Source organism: Mirounga angustirostris, unplaced genomic scaffold, assembly GCF_029215605.1.
Source record: "Mirounga angustirostris isolate CCGP_5_RB_7025 unplaced genomic scaffold, mMirAng1.0.hap1 SCAF_10, whole genome shotgun sequence".
Classification (NCBI taxonomy): domain Eukaryota; kingdom Metazoa; phylum Chordata; class Mammalia; order Carnivora; family Phocidae; genus Mirounga; species Mirounga angustirostris.
This window is the reverse complement of record NW_026991718.1, coordinates 19,027,574-19,047,106: the sequence shown is the minus strand read 5'-3', so window position 1 is coordinate 19,047,106 and position 19,533 is coordinate 19,027,574. Positions and strand designations below refer to the sequence as shown.

The 19,533-nt window shown below is 39.0% G+C and overlaps 1 protein-coding gene across 15 annotated transcripts in view; it reads left to right on the top strand.

Moving 5' to 3' along the window:
* ITSN2 (intersectin 2) overlaps positions 1-19,533 on the top strand; it is a 141,462-nt gene that overhangs the window by 44,739 nt on the left and 77,190 nt on the right. For all 15 annotated transcript variants that reach the window (XR_010405463.1, XR_010405462.1, XR_010405461.1 and 12 more), the window contains 8 exons: positions 2,832-2,895; positions 3,660-3,797; positions 4,255-4,340; positions 5,047-5,309; positions 6,375-6,524; positions 9,356-9,496; positions 10,513-10,600; positions 14,133-14,272. Coding sequence is in view for 10 of the 15 variants with exons in the window: in XM_064571927.1 (XP_064427997.1) it covers positions 2,832-2,895; positions 3,660-3,797; positions 4,255-4,340; positions 5,047-5,309; positions 6,375-6,524; positions 9,356-9,496; positions 10,513-10,600; positions 14,133-14,272 (1,070 nt within the window). In the remaining 5 variants the exon portion in view is untranslated. The remainder of the gene's footprint in view (positions 1-2,831; positions 2,896-3,659; positions 3,798-4,254; positions 4,341-5,046; positions 5,310-6,374; positions 6,525-9,355; positions 9,497-10,512; positions 10,601-14,132; positions 14,273-19,533) is intronic.

The window sequence follows — 19,533 nt, the reverse complement described above, 5'->3', positions numbered from 1 at the left end:
TTAGTATACTTTATGTATGTACTAAAAACATACAGTATAAACAAAGGTGGAATATGAAGGTCTATGGAAAGTCAACTATGAAGAATTAGTCCCCTAATGTTACTTTATTTGTATATGTCACATTGTATAAAGGTCGTGTATTGAGTTGTTTGCAGAGAATGAGAGTAAAGCTATGTATTCATATTTAAGGGAAAGTTTTTTTTTTTTTTTGAAAAAAATAGCTGTTTCTTGTGTCTTGAAACTGAGCGTGAGCCCCAGGTATATGAGGATGGGACTGGCCTAGACTTACATGTTATGCTTTGTTAAATGAGTGTAGCATTCGGTGGTCTAATTTTCTTCCTCTTCTTCTTCCCTTCCCTCTAAACTCTTGTAATTTATTTAGATTAATTCATTGACTTGTAGTTTCTGCATCACATCTTCTGGGCACTCTGTGATGCACTGGAATCACAGAGGGGGGAAGATATGGTCCATATCTTTGAGGAGTCCACGGTATATAGGTCACAGAATCATAACATTTGATTAGTGGTTTAAAAGTGCTGTGATTGGGGTGCCTGATGGCTCAGTTGGTTAAGCATCTGACTTTTGATTTCAGCTCAGGTCATGATCTTGGGGTCATGAGATTGAGCCCCACATCAGGCTCCATGCTCAGCAGGGAGTCTGCTTGTCCCTGTCCCTCTGCTCCTCCCCCTGCTCACTTGCTCACTATGTCAAATAAATACATAAAATATTTTTAAAAAATAAAAGTGCTGTGATTAATATAGATGAGAAAGTGACCAATGCTGAGGATATGAGAGAGTTTCATAGAACAGATGACATTTGAGCTGGATCTTACAGGATGAGTAGTCCACCAGGTAGAGAAGGAGGGACTAGCATTATAGGCACAGGAAATAGGATATCCAAAGGATTGGCAGACCAACAGTGTAGATGTTCAAGTGAGCTTTTCTTAGTAGAGTACTCTGCTGGCTCTCTATAGCCCTTTGTATTATTTACACCTTGCACATATTTAAGCCTTCCACCAGTAGGCTTTTAACCATTTACATTCCTTCCTTCCTTCCTTCCTTCCTCCTGTTTGCTCTGTTGCCTCATGCTAAGGGATCTACTTTCAGTTGTCTTTGACCAAGAGCTGAAACATTAGTTATAGACCTTTTTTTCAGATTTAAAATAACCTTCCATTTCCTCTTATTGGAAGAGTCCTCCTTTTTAACATAAAGACCTCCTCAAATCTCACTTATGTGAAATCTACTGAGGACTAATTATTTGGGAGATGGTATGAGCTATTTCCAGTGTACGTACTCTTTTCTGTGCAGAGTTGTTTGGGTGGTTCTCGACTCAGGCCAAACCCTAAGTAGGGCCTGACTCTTCCAATACTCATGGCTTAGTTGTCACCTGGGAGTGGGAGGTGCGACACCAGCTTTACTAACTAGGAGACTGTCCCTAGAGAAGCCGTGTCATTTTATCCATGGTCAGAAAGCCACACACTTGCCCACCAGGGGTGAATGCTCCTGTGAATGAGACAGGGACTTTCTGTTCTGAATGGATTCCTGGGATTTCTGTGTGACCATTATCCTGACATGAAAATGCAGGTCAGGAAGCCTATTACAGAAGCATATTTTTGATCACTGAGGGAGAGAAGAGAAGTTGGAACAGTTTATTACAGATCGTAAGCATCCAGTGAATGCTGTTATTACTCTCAAACCCTATCCCATAAGTCCCCACTGCACCTTAGAGAACTTTGGATTACAACTTTATTCATCACTTTAGCAAATATTTATTAAGCATTTATGTACCTGGCACTGGGTACAATATGTTAGTGAATAAGGCAGTCAAGGTTTTTGTCAGTAGGACCTAGTATGATAGTGGAAACAGACAATAAACAGGTAAACAGGAAGATAAATGTTACATTACAGATTGTGATATGAGCTATGAAGGAAACAAGCAGGAAGTATATTGGATCATAGGGTGGACAGAGAAGGCATTTCTGAGAAGGTGGCATTAAATTGGGACTTTTAGAGTGAGAAGGACCCACACATGCAGTCATGTTGAATTGTAGAACTTGATGTTGGATATGGGTGTACATGAGGGAAGGATCGAGGGTGACTTTCTGCTTTCTGGGTGATGCCACCCAGAGCGAGGGGAAAGCTAAAGGTAAATGGTTTTGGTGAAGGTTAGGAAGCGGGCTGTGAATGGCGATTGAGAGAGTCATTTTGTACGTATTTGGTTTGAGATGCCTGTGAAATACTTAGGCAGGTTTTTCAGTTAGATACAGAAGTCTAAACCTAGAGCAGAGGTTTGGGCTGGGGCTTACATTTGCAAGTTATCTAGGTGCTATTTAAAGTCACAGAAATGAATTGAACACACAAAGAGAACAGAGTGCCCAGGGCAGAGCCTTGGGGAATGCCAGCATTTACAGGTTGTTTGGAAGAGGGAGAGTAGAGACAGAGGAAAGAGAGAGATGAGAAAGTCTGAAGATGCTAAGAAAGCAGTACTTAGAGGTGCACAGGGAGCACGAGGAGGCCCAAGAGTTCAGCCTCTAGTACTTTCTGTGCCAGTGCTTCGTCCTTCGTGTTGGTCGGTGGTGTGAACTGTTATTTTCTGAAAGGACATGGGGGAACACTTGAGTTACTAATTCTTGATTTTAAATTCCTTGGGGCAAGAGCTGTGTTTTGATTACTACTGAATGCTCAGCACCTGGCACGTGGTAGAACCTTTTTGATGTTAGAAGTTCCCAGGATAGCAGCAGTATTATTTTATAGAATACAGTTATTTAGGTTTGCATGAATTTAAAGAAGCTAAGGAATTTTCTTTTTTTCTGGTTTTCCCCACTCAATCAGGTTTTCAAGCTAGAAATGCCCTTCTTCAGTCAAATCTTTCTCAAACGCAGCTAGCTACTATTTGGTGAGTTTGTCCATTAATTATGATTTTTAACTATACATTCTCTATTGTAAGAAAAATACTGTTTCTGTAAAAGTTTGTGACTCAAAGATGTTCCATAAAAGCAGCCATTTGAAGGCTAATGCAACCTTGAAAGCCCATAAAATTGTACAAATTGTTATTCTTGACAATGTAGCATTTAATTATTTTGTAAGTAAAACTAGTTTGCCTTTTCATAACGGCATCTATGGAGAATTAGGGAATATCTCATTTTTAATTTAGAGCTAAATGTATTTGATAGGTGAATCATCCATGAAATAAGACAAGCCACCTTCTCAGAAGGAATGTTTCCCTTTCTGTTTCAAAGTTTCTCCCCTCTCCTGTGTGATAAGACAATGAAGGGTAAAAATAAGCTCACTTTTCCATATATATTTACATTTCACTAAAATATGTTAACCCAACTGTTTTCCTGTCATTATTCTTGTTTTGAAATTAAATATTAAACTCTTGGGGCGCCTGGGTGGCTCAGTTGGTTAAGCGACTGCCTTCGGCTCAGGTCATGATCCTGGAGTCCCGGGATCGAGTCCCGCATCGGGCTCCCTGCTCAGCGGGGAGTCTGCTTCTCCCTCTGCCCCTCCCCACTCTCATGTGCTCTCTCTCATTCTCTCTCTCTCAAATAAATAAATAAAATCTTCAAAAAACAAACAAACAAAAATATTAAACTCTTGAAAATATTTTACTCTAAGTAGACTTTGTTTATAAGCTGTGAATGTTCACATTTGCTTTAGGACCCTGGCTGACATTGATGGTGATGGACAGCTGAAAGCTGAAGAGTTCATCCTTGCGATGCACCTCACCGACATGGCCAAAGCCGGCCAGCCGTTGCCACTGACGTTGCCTCCTGAGCTTGTCCCTCCGTCTTTCAGGTGGGCGCCTCTTGAGGTGAAGAGGCATGGTTTTGATTCCTGGGCAGACGTGATTATTACATTGCGATCTCCTGAGGCCTCTGCTCTAGTTTAGTGGGAAGTTAAACATCAACACTGCCATTCAATTTTGGTATTTAATGAGTTATACCAGGAAGGAGTGGAAATGGGTGTGTTTCCACCATATTATAGATAAGGAAACTGACAGCTACAGAGATTAAGAACACACTTGCTCATGGATAGCAGTCAGCTAAACTGTGATGCAAATCCAGATCTCTCTGGCTAGACAGTCCATATCCTGCTGTACATTGTAACTCTAGACCATATTGCATTCTAAATGTCTTTAATACTGCATTCTAAATATTAAATGGCTCTAGTCATTGGTAGTATAACTGTATATACAGTCTAGAAATTCTCAGACTGCGTGATGCTAAATTCGTTTGTTGTCTGCTTTTCTTAGAGGCGGAAAGCAAATTGATTCTATTAATGGAACTCTGCCTTCATATCAGAAAATTCAAGAAGAGGAACCTCAGAAAAAGTTACCAGGTAACATTGAGTGTCTAAGCTGAATATTTACAGTGGGTTCTCTTAAATTTTACCTTGAGATGTAAACGAGTATTTAGAATCATTACATTATTAATATTTTATATAAGAGAAAACTATTTGATGAATGGGTTGGATTTTGACATCAATAAAATGAAGATAGTAAAAAATGAGAAGTGTATTTAGGAAGAAGAGGCAGTGTATGTATTTGGCAAGAGTCTGTGTATTAGACATCCTAGTTAAAATGTTTCTCCCACTTTAGGAAAAATCACTGGAGCAAGCTTTGTGATGAAATCTTTAGCTGTAAAGAAAAGTTTAAATATTGGTTGAAAAAGTATATATGTAGATGTTTTAAAGCATTAAAAAGTTAGTGAACTATATCAAATAAAACAAGTATATAGCCATATAGCTTTGTTTGTCCTTGAAGAAAATGCTGAGAAAAAAGTTGGAAAGTATTTTTATTGGCAGGAACAGTAAAATTATTTCTCTCTCTCAGATGGATTCAAACTTAGAAATTTGTTTTCCAAAAATGAATACTCTTAGACAAAAGTTAAATACTTTACTATTTACATTTGAGTTAAAATTATCCTTAGGGGAAGTATCCACAGAGTAACAGCACTCAAATGGTCAGGAGGCATGAGAGTGTTGAAACTGGTGTCCACGTTGTTGGGCTCTTCATGCGAGAGTGCTTACAACATGCTTTATTTAGTTACTTTCGAGGACAAGCGGAAGGCCAACTACGAGCGAGGGAACGTGGAACTGGAGAAGCGACGCCAAGCGCTGATGGAGCAGCAGCAGAGGGAGGCAGAACGTAAAGCTCAGAAAGAAAAGGAAGAGTGGGAGCGCAAACAGAGAGAATTACAGGAGCAAGAATGGAAGAAACAACTTGAATTAGAAAAACGCTTGGAGAAGCAGAGGGAATTGGAGAGACAGCGGGAGGAAGAAAGGAGAAAAGAGATAGAAAGACGAGAGGTTATTTTTAAGTTATTTTTTTCCTCAGAAAATGATTATATTTAATAAGTGGCTTCATTCCATTTGATTTAAAAATGGGTATTTTTGTTGTGCCTCTTTCTCTGCATCATTCATTCTTACCTATCCTCTCCAACTCTGAGCCTTCCTTCCCTTGTGAAGCGTTTTCAGGGCCAGTAACTGGGAGAAAAGGCCTGTCTGCAGGTGATAAGTCATTCAGAGGAGGACTGATTGCAAAGCTGAGTTGAGTGAGGAGCTGAGGTTAGTGAGCCAGAGGAAGAAGTCTATCCAGGCAGGGCATGAACAAAAGTAAGCTTAGGATCCAGAGTAAGAGGCCACAGAATTGGAGAAGCAGAAAGCTGAGACTGGGGAGTCAAAGGTCTGGAGGGGAAGCACGAGGGTGGGCTTACACAGGTCCTTGGGATAAATGCTGTTGTGTGGTGTCCCTACGAGGACTGGCTTTGTTTTAAGGGGCTTGGGATGGAGCACAGAAATCATAATGACGCTGAAGTAATGTCAGGAGAAGGATTTTTCTTCCTTGATACCAGAATAAAGGTGCGATTATTCCTGGTAACATTTACATTTCTGAAATTGTCTTTTTGTTTAAGAAAAAAGTAACTACAAACAAGAAGATAGTCCCATGAAGCAATCAAAAAGTCTGATGGGTTGGGGCGCCTGGGTGGCTCAGTTCGTTAAGCGACTGCCTTCGGCTCAGGTCATGATCCTGGAGTCCCGGGATCAAGTCCCGCATCGGGCTCCCTGCTCGGCAGGGAGTCTGCTTCTCCCTCTGACCCTCCTCCCTCTCATTCTCTCTGTCTCTCATTCTCTCTCTCTCAAATAAATAAATAAAATCTTTAAAAAAAAAAAAAGTCTGATGGGTGATACTGCTTTTGTGGAAGTCTGTAGGTTAGGCCTACTGATAAAACTGGGTTTGCCCAGTTTCCTAACGTAGGCACTGAAGCCCACTAAGTGCTAAACGCTGCCTCACCTTTATCTTTGTCATCCCATCAGTTTTTGAATGATGCAAAATTGTTAATTTAAAAATTTAATATAATTCATTATTTTCAGGCAGCAAAACAGGAACTGGAAAGACAACGTCGTTTGGAATGGGAGAGGATTCGTCGACAGGAGCTTCTCAATCAAAGGAATAGAGAACAGGAAGAAATTGTCAGGTTAAACTCTAAAAAGAAGAGTCTTCATCTCGAGTTGGAAGCATTGGTATGGCTGAAGTTTAAGTGAAATTTCTCTGAATGATGCTAGAGTTACCTGTTGAAAAATGTCTTTTTTTTTTAAATTTTTTCTTAAGATTTTATTTACTTATTAGAGTGCGCACGAGAGAGAGAGAGAGAGCAGAGCACAAGTGGGGGGGGAGGGGGAGGAGGGAGTGGCAGAGGGAGAGGGAGAAGCAGACTCCCTGCAGAGCAGGGAGCCCGACAACACAGGGCTCAATCCCAGGACCCTGGGATCATGACCTGAGCTAAATGCAGACACTTAACCGACTGAACTGCCCCTGTCATTGTTTTTTAAACCTACCTCATGAATACATGATATTTCCATGTGATTAAATAGTCATGTTTTCATGTATGCTTAACAGTCTGGACAATATAGTTTACCAAACAATGACTTAGAATGCTGAGAATTACGTTTCGGTCTCAGTTCAGAAGCTGACAAACTACGTATTCCTGGGCAAGACATTTCCCTTCTCTGTGTTTTGCTTTGCCCGTCTGTAAAATAAAGAGTTGTGCTAGTTCGGTAATTTTTCTTTTTTTTTAGTTTAGTAATTTTCTATTTTGAAATTGGTGTCTAGAAGATTGTCCGCAGAGGGGTGACCAGCAGTGGGAGGGGGATGCCAAGGCAGCAGGGCAGTGCTCCCTTCTCCCCAGCACTTCCCATGACTCATGACAGACAAGCTCCACAGTTACCTGCTTTGCTTTTCTTGGAGTTTATCTAGATTTGCTTGGAAAAAAGGGTTCTGCTAAAAGAAAAAATGATTTGAAACTCCTGATCTAAATGGTCTCTTAGGATTCCTTCCAGTTCTGCAGGATAATGGTTCTTAGCTAATATTGGCCAGTATGCTTACCAGTTTTTACACATCAGATGTCAGAGAGTCAAGTTGTTTAAAAGGCTTTGTTGCAAATGCAAGGCGAGAAGATAGAAAGGGTGTAGGGAAGGCATACTATTCTACTACAGCCCTAGATTCCATAAGCCTGACCTGATAGTATAATAGGATTTTGCAAAAATACATGTGTAGCCATGTTGTAGAGCCAGGCTTAAATCTTCTTTAATTAGAGTCTAACATTTTATTTGGTTGATGACATTGAAATTAAAATTTTTAAAAATCACATTTGTGGTCATAGGTACTATTTTATGCCTTCAAATGGACAGGAAAGCATATCACAATGTATTCATGCCATAGTACAACAAAGCAGGCCTAAAAATCTTTAACTTCTTTGTGTAGCTACTTGGATTTCTGTCTGACTATATTTTTCCTTAAAATTGATCAATTGATTCATCGCTTTTCCCCCAAGAACCTGGATTGCATACCAAGCAGTAGCACAGATTAATGTGCTGAGTCTGGAAGGTCCAGAGTCTATACATGCTGAAGATAGTAATGCTATCTTACTATCACTAGGGTGGACACTAGTAGGGTGGACACAGCATATTCCTTTTAGCATGTGTTTCTCAAATACAAAACATACTTTTCAGTAAAAAAATTATCAGTGATTTTTAAGCTTCATTTCTCCTCCTCACCTTGCTGTATTAGTTGGCTAGGGCTGCCATAACAAAATACCACAGACTGGGTGGCTTAAACAACAGAAATTAATTTTCTCACAGTTCTGGAGTCTGGAGTCCAAGATCAAGATGTCAGCAGGTTTGGTTACTTCTGAGGCCTCTCTCCTTGGCTTGCAGATGGCTGCCTTCTAGCTCTTTCCTTACATGGCCCCTCCTCTGCCTGTGCATCTCTGGTGTCTGTTTTGTGTCCAGATTTTCTCGTGTCATAAGTCAGGTTATATTAGGACCCATCCATATCACCTTATTTAACCTCATGATCTCTTTAAAGACCCTATCTCCAAATACAGTCACATTCTGAGGTCCTGGGGATTAGGACTGCAACATATAAATTATGGGAAGATACACTTCAGCCCATAACACCTCACCCTTCTCCTTAGCCTCCATTAAGAATCTTTACTGGTTTGTTTTGGTTTTTTTTTCCCCTACTTCTCAGAAGAAGAGGAAAGGAATATTTGGTGTAGGAGAAGAGAATTGTGGCCAAAAAGGCCCTCCTGGACCCTGTTTAATTAGAGGAAGTTAGATGACAACGTGGAGGGTAGAAATAGAAGCTTAGAGAAGGTAATGCTGAAAGTCACATGTAGATGTTTGTTTCTCCTCATTATTCTTTGAGACTGTCTCTATTTTAATATTATATATTAATGCCTAACTGCTGAATTCAGAAAAAATTCAGTGTGCTATGTTTGTGCTTACTCATATAAACATCTGGGCTCTTATGCTCTGAGAATGGTACATTTCCTGCTAATAATAACTGTCTGGAGTTAACAGATACAACCTTAGAACACATTCCACTTTATTTTATTTGTTTATTTTTACGTAGGCCCCATGCCTAATGTGGGCCTCGAACTCACGACCCCCAGATTAAGAGTCACATGCTCTACAGACTGAGCCAGCCAGGTGCCCCCCACTTAGTTTTAGATATTTATCTAGACTTAGTATAAATGATAAATGACATTTAAAAGTTTAAATAAGAATATGATTCCCCTGGGGCACCTGGCTGGCTTAGTCGTTAAGCGTCTGCCTTCGGCTCAGGTCATGATCCCAGGGTCCTGGGACCAAGCTCTACATTGGGCTCCCTGCTCCATGGGAAGCCTGCTTCTCCCTCTCCCACTCCCCCTGCTTGCGTTCCCTCTCTCGCTGCCTCTCTCTCTGTCAAATAAATAAAATCTTTAAAAAAAGAAAAAGAATATGATTCTCCTGATAGGAGCTTTTCCCATTAGCATTTTATGTTACCATATATTTTTATGCTCTTCCTATAGAATGGCAAACATCAGCAGATCTCAGGCAGACTTCAAGATGTCCGACTCCGAAAACAAACTCAAAAGACTGAGCTGGAAGTTCTAGATAAGCAGTGTGACCTGGAAATTATGGAAATCAAGCAACTCCAACAAGAACTTCAGGTTAGTCCTTTGCTGCTGAATCGTCCATAAATGTGAGCAGTTGTTCATAATTCTTCCTAATAGAATAGTTTTTGTTTTGGGGTGATGAACCCCTCTGGGTCTCTGATGGACTTCCTACCTAGAAGGATGTAAATATACACCATCTTGTATATAGTATCAGGAAGCTCCGATGCCCCCTAAAGCTCTACTAGACATCTGGTTAAATTCTGCTTAATATTTGTACGTAAATGGATGTTTATCACTTCGACTTTTAAATCTTTAATAAATGTGTAGGTATACCTATACATTAAACTAAGTTTATTGCTACTACTCTTAGGAAATTTTGACTTAACGTTATTTTTTCACAGTTCTGGTGAGAGTGTTGAATGTGTATGTCCCTCAGGGACTTAGTAATCTTCCTTACCTGTGCAGTAGGGTCTAGCTCAGTTATCGTGGTTTGCAGAATAAGAACTCTGGGAGCATTCTGCATCTTTGGCGTTCTCTTACTAAATTTCTGTTTCTGTATAGACTAGCAATTAATTAACAAAGTCTTCTTGCTGTGTCACAGCTGGTACAGACAGAGGCCAAATAACATTTCCTGTCTGATTTAAACGTGCTTCCCTAGTTACTCCTGAGGTTTTAGTTTCTCTTTGATATTTATTCTGGGGTGTCATGACCTGCTTACAAATACCATTTAGCTGATAGCAAAGGCACCTCTCACCTTGTGCCTGTGGACGGACATCTATCAGTACACTGAAAACTGTAAGACTTCTAGACACACCCCATTGATAAGGACTTTCTTCACCACCTTTTCTCCAGCCAGTCATTCATAAATGGATTTATGTTTAAATATTTGTATTTTAAATGACACATAATTCCATCCTAATTTATTCATAAATTGTAAGCAGTTTACAGCTATGTATTATTCCTATACTAAGTTTTAAGAGTGATTAAATCATGTATTTAAGTTTTCAAAAAATTCTCAGACAACATGACAGAATTTTAATTTTTTTTTAACTTTTTTTTTTTAAAATAAGGATTATCAAAATAAGCTTATCTATTTGGTACCTGAGAAGCAATTATTAAATGAAAGAATTAAGAACATGCAACTCGGTAACACACCTGGTAAGTCTCTAATATTTGTTTTACCTGTTTTATTCTTCTCCGAATGACCGTACCAGTCATACTCTGTTACTTGTTCAAATAGCATTATTCTGTTATACATAGCATTTCTTGTCTGTAGTTTAAAATTTCAGAATAGTGTGAAAAAATCACAGATGTTATGTGCATTTTGGCAAATCCTACACTAATGGTAAAGAACTGTTCAGGAGATTTTACCATGGGACCAAGCCTGTGAGATTCTGGGTGATAGTGTACAGCAGTGTTAGGCCTAAGCAGAATGGAATGCCCTTCCCAGACCTTTCATATCACCTAACTGATTCATATAAAGACTTTTACCTGCTTGGCCCTCTTGACACCTTTGGAACAAAATAGTCCAAGGTAATTTGTGGATTGTAACATTTTTCTTGATCCAAGTCCCAACCAGGATACTGAAAAAAATCTCTATGTTGGATAGCATGCCAGTAACAATATAACAGAAGAAAGGTTTACTTAAAGAAAAGTAAATCTGCAAATACTGTGTTAGAACTAACTGAAGTATCCTAAATGTCTCTCTTTGAGTATCTGTCAGTCTTTCCATTCCAGGGCTCTTTATTATACTTCTGGCTCTTTAGGAAGTCCAGTAAACAACATCCCTCGTCTTTGCCCAAGTTCTGAACAAATAGCGAAATAAGGCAAAGAAGCAAGACATATGAGAGACCAAAATATTGCCTCATTTTTGGTAAAGCTGATATTGGACAGCCTGGCTTACCTGTGAGTGGGACAGCCACTCCTGTAACAACCGGGTGTCCGACAAAGTAGAACAGGTTTACTGTGGGCAGTTCAGTCTCAAGAACACAAGGGATTGGAAGGGTCTAGGCTGTGTATGCCCAAGTCCTTATCCTGAGCTCACCAATTACTGAAGGGGTGGAAAGAAGCTGAGAATGGTGTCCTAGTGAAGGGCCCGGTACGTGGAAGAAACACCAGGAATAGAGAATTTTACTTTTGTGAACTGTTCCTGCTGCGTCTCTAACCTTCCACTGAAATGGTCTGCCCATGTCTCTTCTCAGACCGTCTTCCTTGCACAGAATTGTTTTCTTGGCTGTTCAAAGTGTATCAACCCCCACCTCACCCCTCCCCAGGCGTTCCAGAGGCAGGATGAGCCAGCCCTCCTGACCTGTGCAGTCGCAGAAAGCATAGCATCACCCTCGTTGTTTTAGTATTTGGATTGTGAATGGAATGTAGAATACTGGGGACCTGGTAGAGCTAGTCTTTCTTATAGAATGTGATCCAAGTCACCCGTTATTACAGTTATTGGTTCAAAATAGGAAGCTTTTGTTTGCAGTTTGCAAAGTACCCTGTATCCCTTAGATTCCTCTCTGTATCTCTGTTGCCACTGAAGATTACCAACCATGTGCCAAGCACCATCCTAGGTAGTTTTCATGCACTGTGTCCTTCAATCTTTACAACAGCCCAGTGAAGTAGGTATTGTTATTCCCATTGTGCAGCTCAGCAAAACTGAGGCTCAGAGAGATTAAGTAGTTGCCCAAGGTGGTGCAATAGTCATTCTCAAATTCTTGTCTGAGTCCAAAGCCCACCGTGCCACCACATTGCCTCTCTTAATTTTCAGTTATCTAACATGGTGTTCATAGATATGATCTATTCACATTCAGTATTGAAACATCCATTATTCATGATGCTCATTTTGAATGTAAATTAACTGATTTTTTCCACATTGCTTGTCTCCCAACTGAACTAGACTCTGAACTACTGGAGGCTAGGACCCATGCCTTGTCCTTCTTTTTCCCCTGCTATTGAACATAGTACAGTGCCTTGCACATAGCAGATGTGTAATTTCTTGAGAAAATATTTGTTGAAATACTGGAAAACCACTAGAGAATTATGAGAGAATTTAGCAAGATGTCTGGATAAAAAGTGAGCATGTAAAAATCAGTAACTTTTACTATATATCAAAAGTACTTAATTAGAAAATATCATGAACAAAGGTCTCATTTACATTAGTATTCTCATTATGGATAAAGAAATGTGTAGCTATAAAATTTTACTGATAGATACTAAAGATTCCTGGATAAGGAGGTATATGTTATGTTCCTGAAGGATCTAGCTCAGTGCTGTAAAGATGTCATTCTCTACCACTTCGTCCCATACACTCAGTTCTTCCATTCAGGTTTCTTTAAATGAAACCTGGCAAGATAATTCACAGATTCACCCAGAAGAGAAAACGTGCAAGATTAGGCAAGACTTGAAAAAGAGTAACATTGGTCAGGGGAAGACACTAGCTCTGCCAGGTATCAAAACATGTTAGGACCCCTGAAACAAACATTATATGTTAATTAATAGAATTTAAATTAAAAAAAAAAAAAAAAAGTTAGGAAAGCTCTAGTCCCTAAGGCAGTATATTATTGATCAGAAAGACAACATAGAACAATGGAATTGAATAGAGGGTCTAGAAACAGGTCTGTATATATATGACAGTTTAGGATATGATAAAGTTGGCATTTAACACCAGTGGGGAAAGGATGGGCTTTCAGTAATCAGTGTCACTTCAATAAGTAATCTGGGGGACGGTTGACTCTGAAAGGGAGGTGGGGAACAGAAATAAAGTCTAGGTAAACTAAGAGGATAAACATAAAAAATGCCTCTAGAAAAAACGTTACAAAAACGAAGGAAAACATTTTTATAATCTCAGTGTTGGGAACATTTCTTCAAATAATCCCTAGAGCTATGAAGGAAAATATTTACAGATTTGATGATACAAAAGTAAACATTTTCATGAGGCAAGACATCATAAACAGTACAGCATTGGAAATACATACAGTACAACAAGAATTTAGAGTTGCTGCAAATCAGAAATGAAGACAACCCAACAGGAAGAAAAAAGGCAGTGGATGGGGTGAGGCAATCCAGAAGGGGGGCAGATTAGCCTATAAATAGGTGTTGATTTGATTTCAGTTGTTATCAAGGAAATACAAATTAAAATAACAATAAGGTTTCATTTTTTTGCCAATTAGAGAAAATGAAAAAAGGTTGATAATATTCAGTGTTGATGAGGATATCAGAAACAGGTACTTTGATGAGGAGATCAGAAACAGGTACTTTGGTGTCATTTGATATTAGTTTACCTTTTTGGAAGGACAGTTTGGCAGTTTCTGTCAAAATTTAAAGTGTTCAAATCCTTTTACATGGCAGTTCTTTCACCTCCTAGCCACATAAAATACTTTCACATGTGCTTATAATACATGTACGAGGATATTTATTGCAACATTTTTATATAAATAGTAGAAAATTAGAAACAACCTAATGGCAATCCAAAAGGGAATAGTTATGTAAATTATGAAATAGCCATCATGTAGACTACCATTGGAGCAATTTTAAATTTATATGTCTTTTTTTTTTCCAGTGTTACTGAAATGTAGTTGGCATACATCACTGTGTAAGTTTAAGTTTGACTTAGATATATTGTGAGAGTAAAAGTCAATTACCAGTAGTGACAGAAGAATTTCTACCAACTATAAACTATCTGATGTTTGTATTTCAGATTTAGGGATTGGTTTGCTTCATAAAAAATCATTGGAAAAGGAAGAATTATGCCAAAGACTTAAAGAACAATTAGATGCTCTTGAAAAAGAAACTGCATCTAAACTCTCCGAAATGGATTCATTTAACAATCAACTAAAGGTACTTATCTTCTGTTATATTCATTTTTAGTTAGCTGCCTTCTTCCTCGTTTTGATTTTGTGGATTGAGTAACTAAAGCTCTTATTGTTATATGTAGTATATTTGTGTAATTTATCTTATAATTGAGCTATACCAGGATTACAAGATTGCTTTTAATGTTCTCTGTCGATATTATAAACATTGCTATGTAACAAAAACAATCATTTACCATGGTTTCCAGTTCTTGACTGTTTTTATTGGCGTCCATACATTTTAAGAATAAGTGCCTTTGTCAGTATAGAAAATTGATCTCAGCCAACATGACCTTAGGCAAAATTCTAAGATGGTAGATATGGAAAGTTATTTAAAATAGTTCTAATGGTAGAGGCTTTTATAACATACTAAATTCTTTTGTTTGTTTCTTTGTTATAATGTAATTAACCTTTGTGAAGTAATGCAATAATCAGTGAAATCCAAAGCATAATCTGGCACTCTGAACTTTGCATGAAGAGTAAGTTCATGATTCATTACTTGCTGCAGTGGCAGAGCAGATGCTCAAAACCTCTACTGTATGTCTGTCATTTTGTGTAGTATTAGTTGTATACCGAAGCCATACCTGCGAAAGAAGCGTTCAAAGGTAAAAACCAGCCTGATGGCACATCATTCCAATTTGGGAACAGTCACAGCTATCTATCTCTTCATGTGACTTTTGCTGACTTAGAATAATATTACACCAACTACAGAGTGAACATTTTAAAGAAAAGAGACCATGGTGGCTTCAGTTATGGAGGGGAAATTTTAGGTGAATAATGTTAATAATACATTTTATACAAGCATATAGCCTGTAGAAGAAATGTTAAAGAAAACCAAATAATTTGTCTTTGATGGACAGATAAGCCAGCCAAGTTATCTTCCCTACATAATTTTTTAAAAATCTGTACATAGTTTAATTGGCTTTTTATCTGCCTTATCTTACAGTGTGGGAATATGGATGACTCTGTTCTGCAGTGCCTTTTGTCTCTGCTAAGCTGTCTCAACAACCTCTTCCTCTTACTTAAGGTTATTTTCTAATATCTAGCTCCTTTTCTTTGAGTTACTTTACTGTTTTCTTAAAAACTAGACTATTCTTTGCATTTATCTGAGTATCTTTGTTTGAAACAACATACACAATGTGGACCTTTTTTCTTTCTGTTTGCTTGAATAGCCTTCTGCTGTCTAACTGCCTGTTTGAGTCTAATGCCAGAAATTCATGGGGTTGCCCGGAGTAACCTGTCTCATGAGGAACTCAAAACACTTAGAAATAACTACCTATTTCCCTTATAACATCCCTGTGTGTTGGGTTAACTGCTGGGATGGTTACTGATTCAATTTAAAAGAAAGCTAAGGGAATGTGAGATTAAATCATTTACCCATATCACTGAAAATTACTGTTTAAAATAAAACTTACTCCTTCTGAAATGTAGGGCAAGGTTATGTCATGTATATACCAGGCTGCTTCCTAATACTGCTGTAAGGAAAAATCTTAGCCAATAATGCAGGGACAGCTTTACTTATGTCTAGTTACCAGGCCTCATGGTTAGACATGCTTGCACTTTAAATAAAAAATGTTTCAATCATATGCATAAATAAATAGCTCACTTTGTCATTTGTAGCACACAGAGTATTTCAAATACTCAATGAATTTCTGTTTGAATACAGTTTAAAGAAAGGTGCTTTGTATTTAGCTCTTGGTGACCCTAGATTTTGACTGTGCATTCTACAGCAGTAGGGCAGTTGCATGTATATATATGTGTATGTCTTCACCCACAGTGAAGACAAGAACACGATAAGTAGAACTCATTTGTTATTTAAGCAAAGGTAGCACAAGTTGGAAAGATGGTGTCAGCCTTTCCTTTATGGTGGTGGCATGAGTGGCCGGATTATCTGGTCTTAGAACTTGTGCTATAGGTTGCACAGAAATTTACCCTACATTTCTTTATCTACAGAATGAGGTTTGATGATTTTGGGGCTGTACTCACTCACAACGTCTGATTATTTCAGTTAGCATTTGATTCTCCACAGGCCAGCAGATTATTCTTGTCTCTTGTTTTGCTTTCTTCCTTCTGCTTCCTGCCTTCCAGCCCTTTCACTGCTTGTTGATACTTTCATCAGAGGCAATTTAGGATTAAAACTAAGAGGGGGTAAGAGTGGTCAGGAGACTGCTGTCACAGAAAGCAAGAAAAGAGGCCTCCTATAGTTATCACTGCAAAGTACTGCAAGCAGTCAGTTAACACAGTGCTGAAAAATACCCATGGAATCGTCAGTGAGACCTTTGAAGACCATTCTGAAAGTGCCATTTTAGTTAAGTGAGCAGAAGCTGAACTGCAGCAGATCAGGAATGAATGGGAGTTAAGGAAGGGCTGAGTGAGTGTGAACAAACAGCTCCAGGAGGAGAGTGCAAAGAAAGCATGAGGTCAAAGGAAAACAGGTTTTTTTGGGGGAGGGGGGGTGTTTAAGAAAGACTTGAAAGACAAAGGATACAAAGTTTCAGTTATGCAAGATGGATAAGTTCTGGGACGTGATGTACAGCATGGTGACTCTAGTTAGCAGTATGGTGTTGTATGCTTGAGATTTGCTAAGATAGAGAAAACTAACTATGTGAGGTAGATACGTGAATTGATGCAGTTATGGTGATCATTTCCCATGTACTAATATCAAAACATCAAGTTGTATACCTTAAACATATACAATTTTTATTTGTCAATTTTATCTCAAGAAGGCTGGGGAGAAAATAATCAGGACCACCCTTGGAAGTGGTATCAGCTTTCTGTGAGGCATATGCTTACGTGGGGAAGAGATAATTTCAGTTAGGACAGAGGAATGGAAATGGAGAGAATAGAGCTGGTGAGGTAACTGACTGTGTCTGTCTGAATGGTGATTGCCTGGCCAAGCCGAATATCTCGTTGCTGAATTCTCAGCACCTGTAAGGAGTACATGGAACGTTAGTGGGTGGCAATAAATACTTGTGGAGTGAATGAATGGTTTTGAATGTTCTCAAAAAATACACAGCATTTTAGGGTTGATGTATAGAGTTTATGAAAAAAAAAAGTAGACAGGAATTAGAAACAGCAGAGAACCATGTATCCCACATTCTAGGAACACTTGTGACTCCATGTATTTTTTTCTCTTAAGTAAAGGCTATTTTTTAAATGCCAAAAAAAAGGGATGTCTGGGTGGCTCGGGCGGTTAAGCGTCTGCCTTCGGCTCAGGTCACCATCCGAGGGTCCTGGGGTGGAGCCCCGAGTTGGGCTCCCTGCTTAGCGGGGAGCCTGCTTCTCCCTTTCCTGCTCCCCCTACTTGTGCTCTCTCACACTCTCGCTCTCTCTCAAATAAATAAATAAATAAATAAAATCTTTAAAACACACACACACACAAACTTGAAGGAGACAGAAGGGAGAGGGAGGAAGGAAGTGAGAGCTTGAGGTTGAATATATAAGGTGGTGGTAATTGATAGAGTCCAAGGGAACCAGATTGAGATATAATCCAGAGCATAGATTTAAGGATTAGATAAAAAGACTTTGAGTGTAACATATGGGGAAAAGATGAGCGTGAATGTGGCTAAATTTGCTTGTAGAGAGTAGGAAGCTGACAGCTTAAAGACTTAAAATCAGAAGCAAGTTGGACCATTGCAAGGAATCTTCCTGGGTAGTTGAGGACATGGAGTAAGTCCAACCAGACTAGAAGCTGGGTGCAGATGCTGGAAGTTTTACTGATTTTTGAGATGGGAAGATGAGGGAGTTCCAATCTGGTGGTTTAATGAGGCAAGATTATTAGCTGGTAGTGAGAAAAATGGATGCAAGATTAGGGAGTTTTGGGAACTCCCAAATTAGGGAAGATTAGGTAGTTCTGTTTCAGGAGAGAGAAGTAGGTGTGAAATAGAAATCTCAGTGAGGGTAGGGAGTGTATGCTTAGTAGAGGAAAACAGTAGGTGTGCTGAGCAATGTTGAATGCCTGTGTGAAGTTGGAGGTCATGAATATAAATTGAAAGCAGCATGCCTAATTGTATGATTTTTCCCCACCAAAGTTCAGCTTCTTAGATAAAAGCACAAAGAAGGGTGAAGTAGGTTCATAGGTTCATACAGGTTTGAGGTTTTAGTAGACATGACCACAAGGGAGGGACAGGGAGTTGCAGATCTTGACACAATAATTACAGTAAAGATGAACTCTGAAATATGGACTGGACGTGAAGGGGTGTGAGGAGAGGAAAGGGTGCTAATGAAAAAGGAAAAAGTGATGGGGTCATTGGGTGTACCAGGTACAAGAAGAGCTCCAAGGATAAGAACTTACGTTTAAAGAACGGGATATTTAATCAGTGGTAGTTCTGTTTCTATGATGACAAGATTCAAGGTGTAATAATGCAAATGGTGAGTTAAATGGAGTAAAAAGGAGAATTGAGATTTTGATCAAATCCATGTGGATGTCAAAACCTTGGAGAGTAGTGAAGATTAATGAATGAGGATTAGACCAGTTGATCAAGAGATGACAATAAAGAGGAAGAGGACGGGGGTGTTGCAAGATGGTATGAGCCTCAGAAAAGCATGACTTCGTAAGAGGGAAGAGAGATAATGGTCTGGAAATGGCAGTGAAGAGCAAGGAAAATAACTTTAGTTATCCCCTCACCCTGATGTAAATGGAATAGTGGTAATAAACTGAGAGAGAAATAGAGGAAAAGCAGTGTCCTAAGGGATCAGCCAAAAGGACAAAGAGCTAAGGGAATTTTCATTCAGAAAAGCTATGTAGTTATGTGAGGAGCTTCGTGAACACAAATAGAAAGTTCCCGGACAGTGGAAGAATTTGAGGAGAGGAAGCATGGGAGATTGGGTCAGATCAAGAATAAACAGCATTTTAGAGATGAGAATTTGGGTGGTAAAGGATGACAAGGAAGACTAGGTGGGTTGACAGGCGAGAGAGAAAATTGGCCTCATTGGTCTTGGAGGAAGACAGGCTATGAGTTCTAATCTGTGGTCTTTGAGACTGTAGAGCATCTGGAGTGATCACTCCTTTAGCCTACTTGTGGTGGAATGGGATTATAATATTTAAAATTATTTGTCTGAAGAAATTATGTTCTACTGGACCCTGTAATATTCGTGTACTGGATCAAGGGTAATTTTTATTCTTTTGCTCAAGTCACACTAGGACACACAGCAAAGTGTGGGTTCAAAGATGAGACATTTGACAGGCCCTTATTCCATTAAGGAAACTGACGCACTGTCGTATCTTTAGCAGTGAGTTAGTGAGAAAGC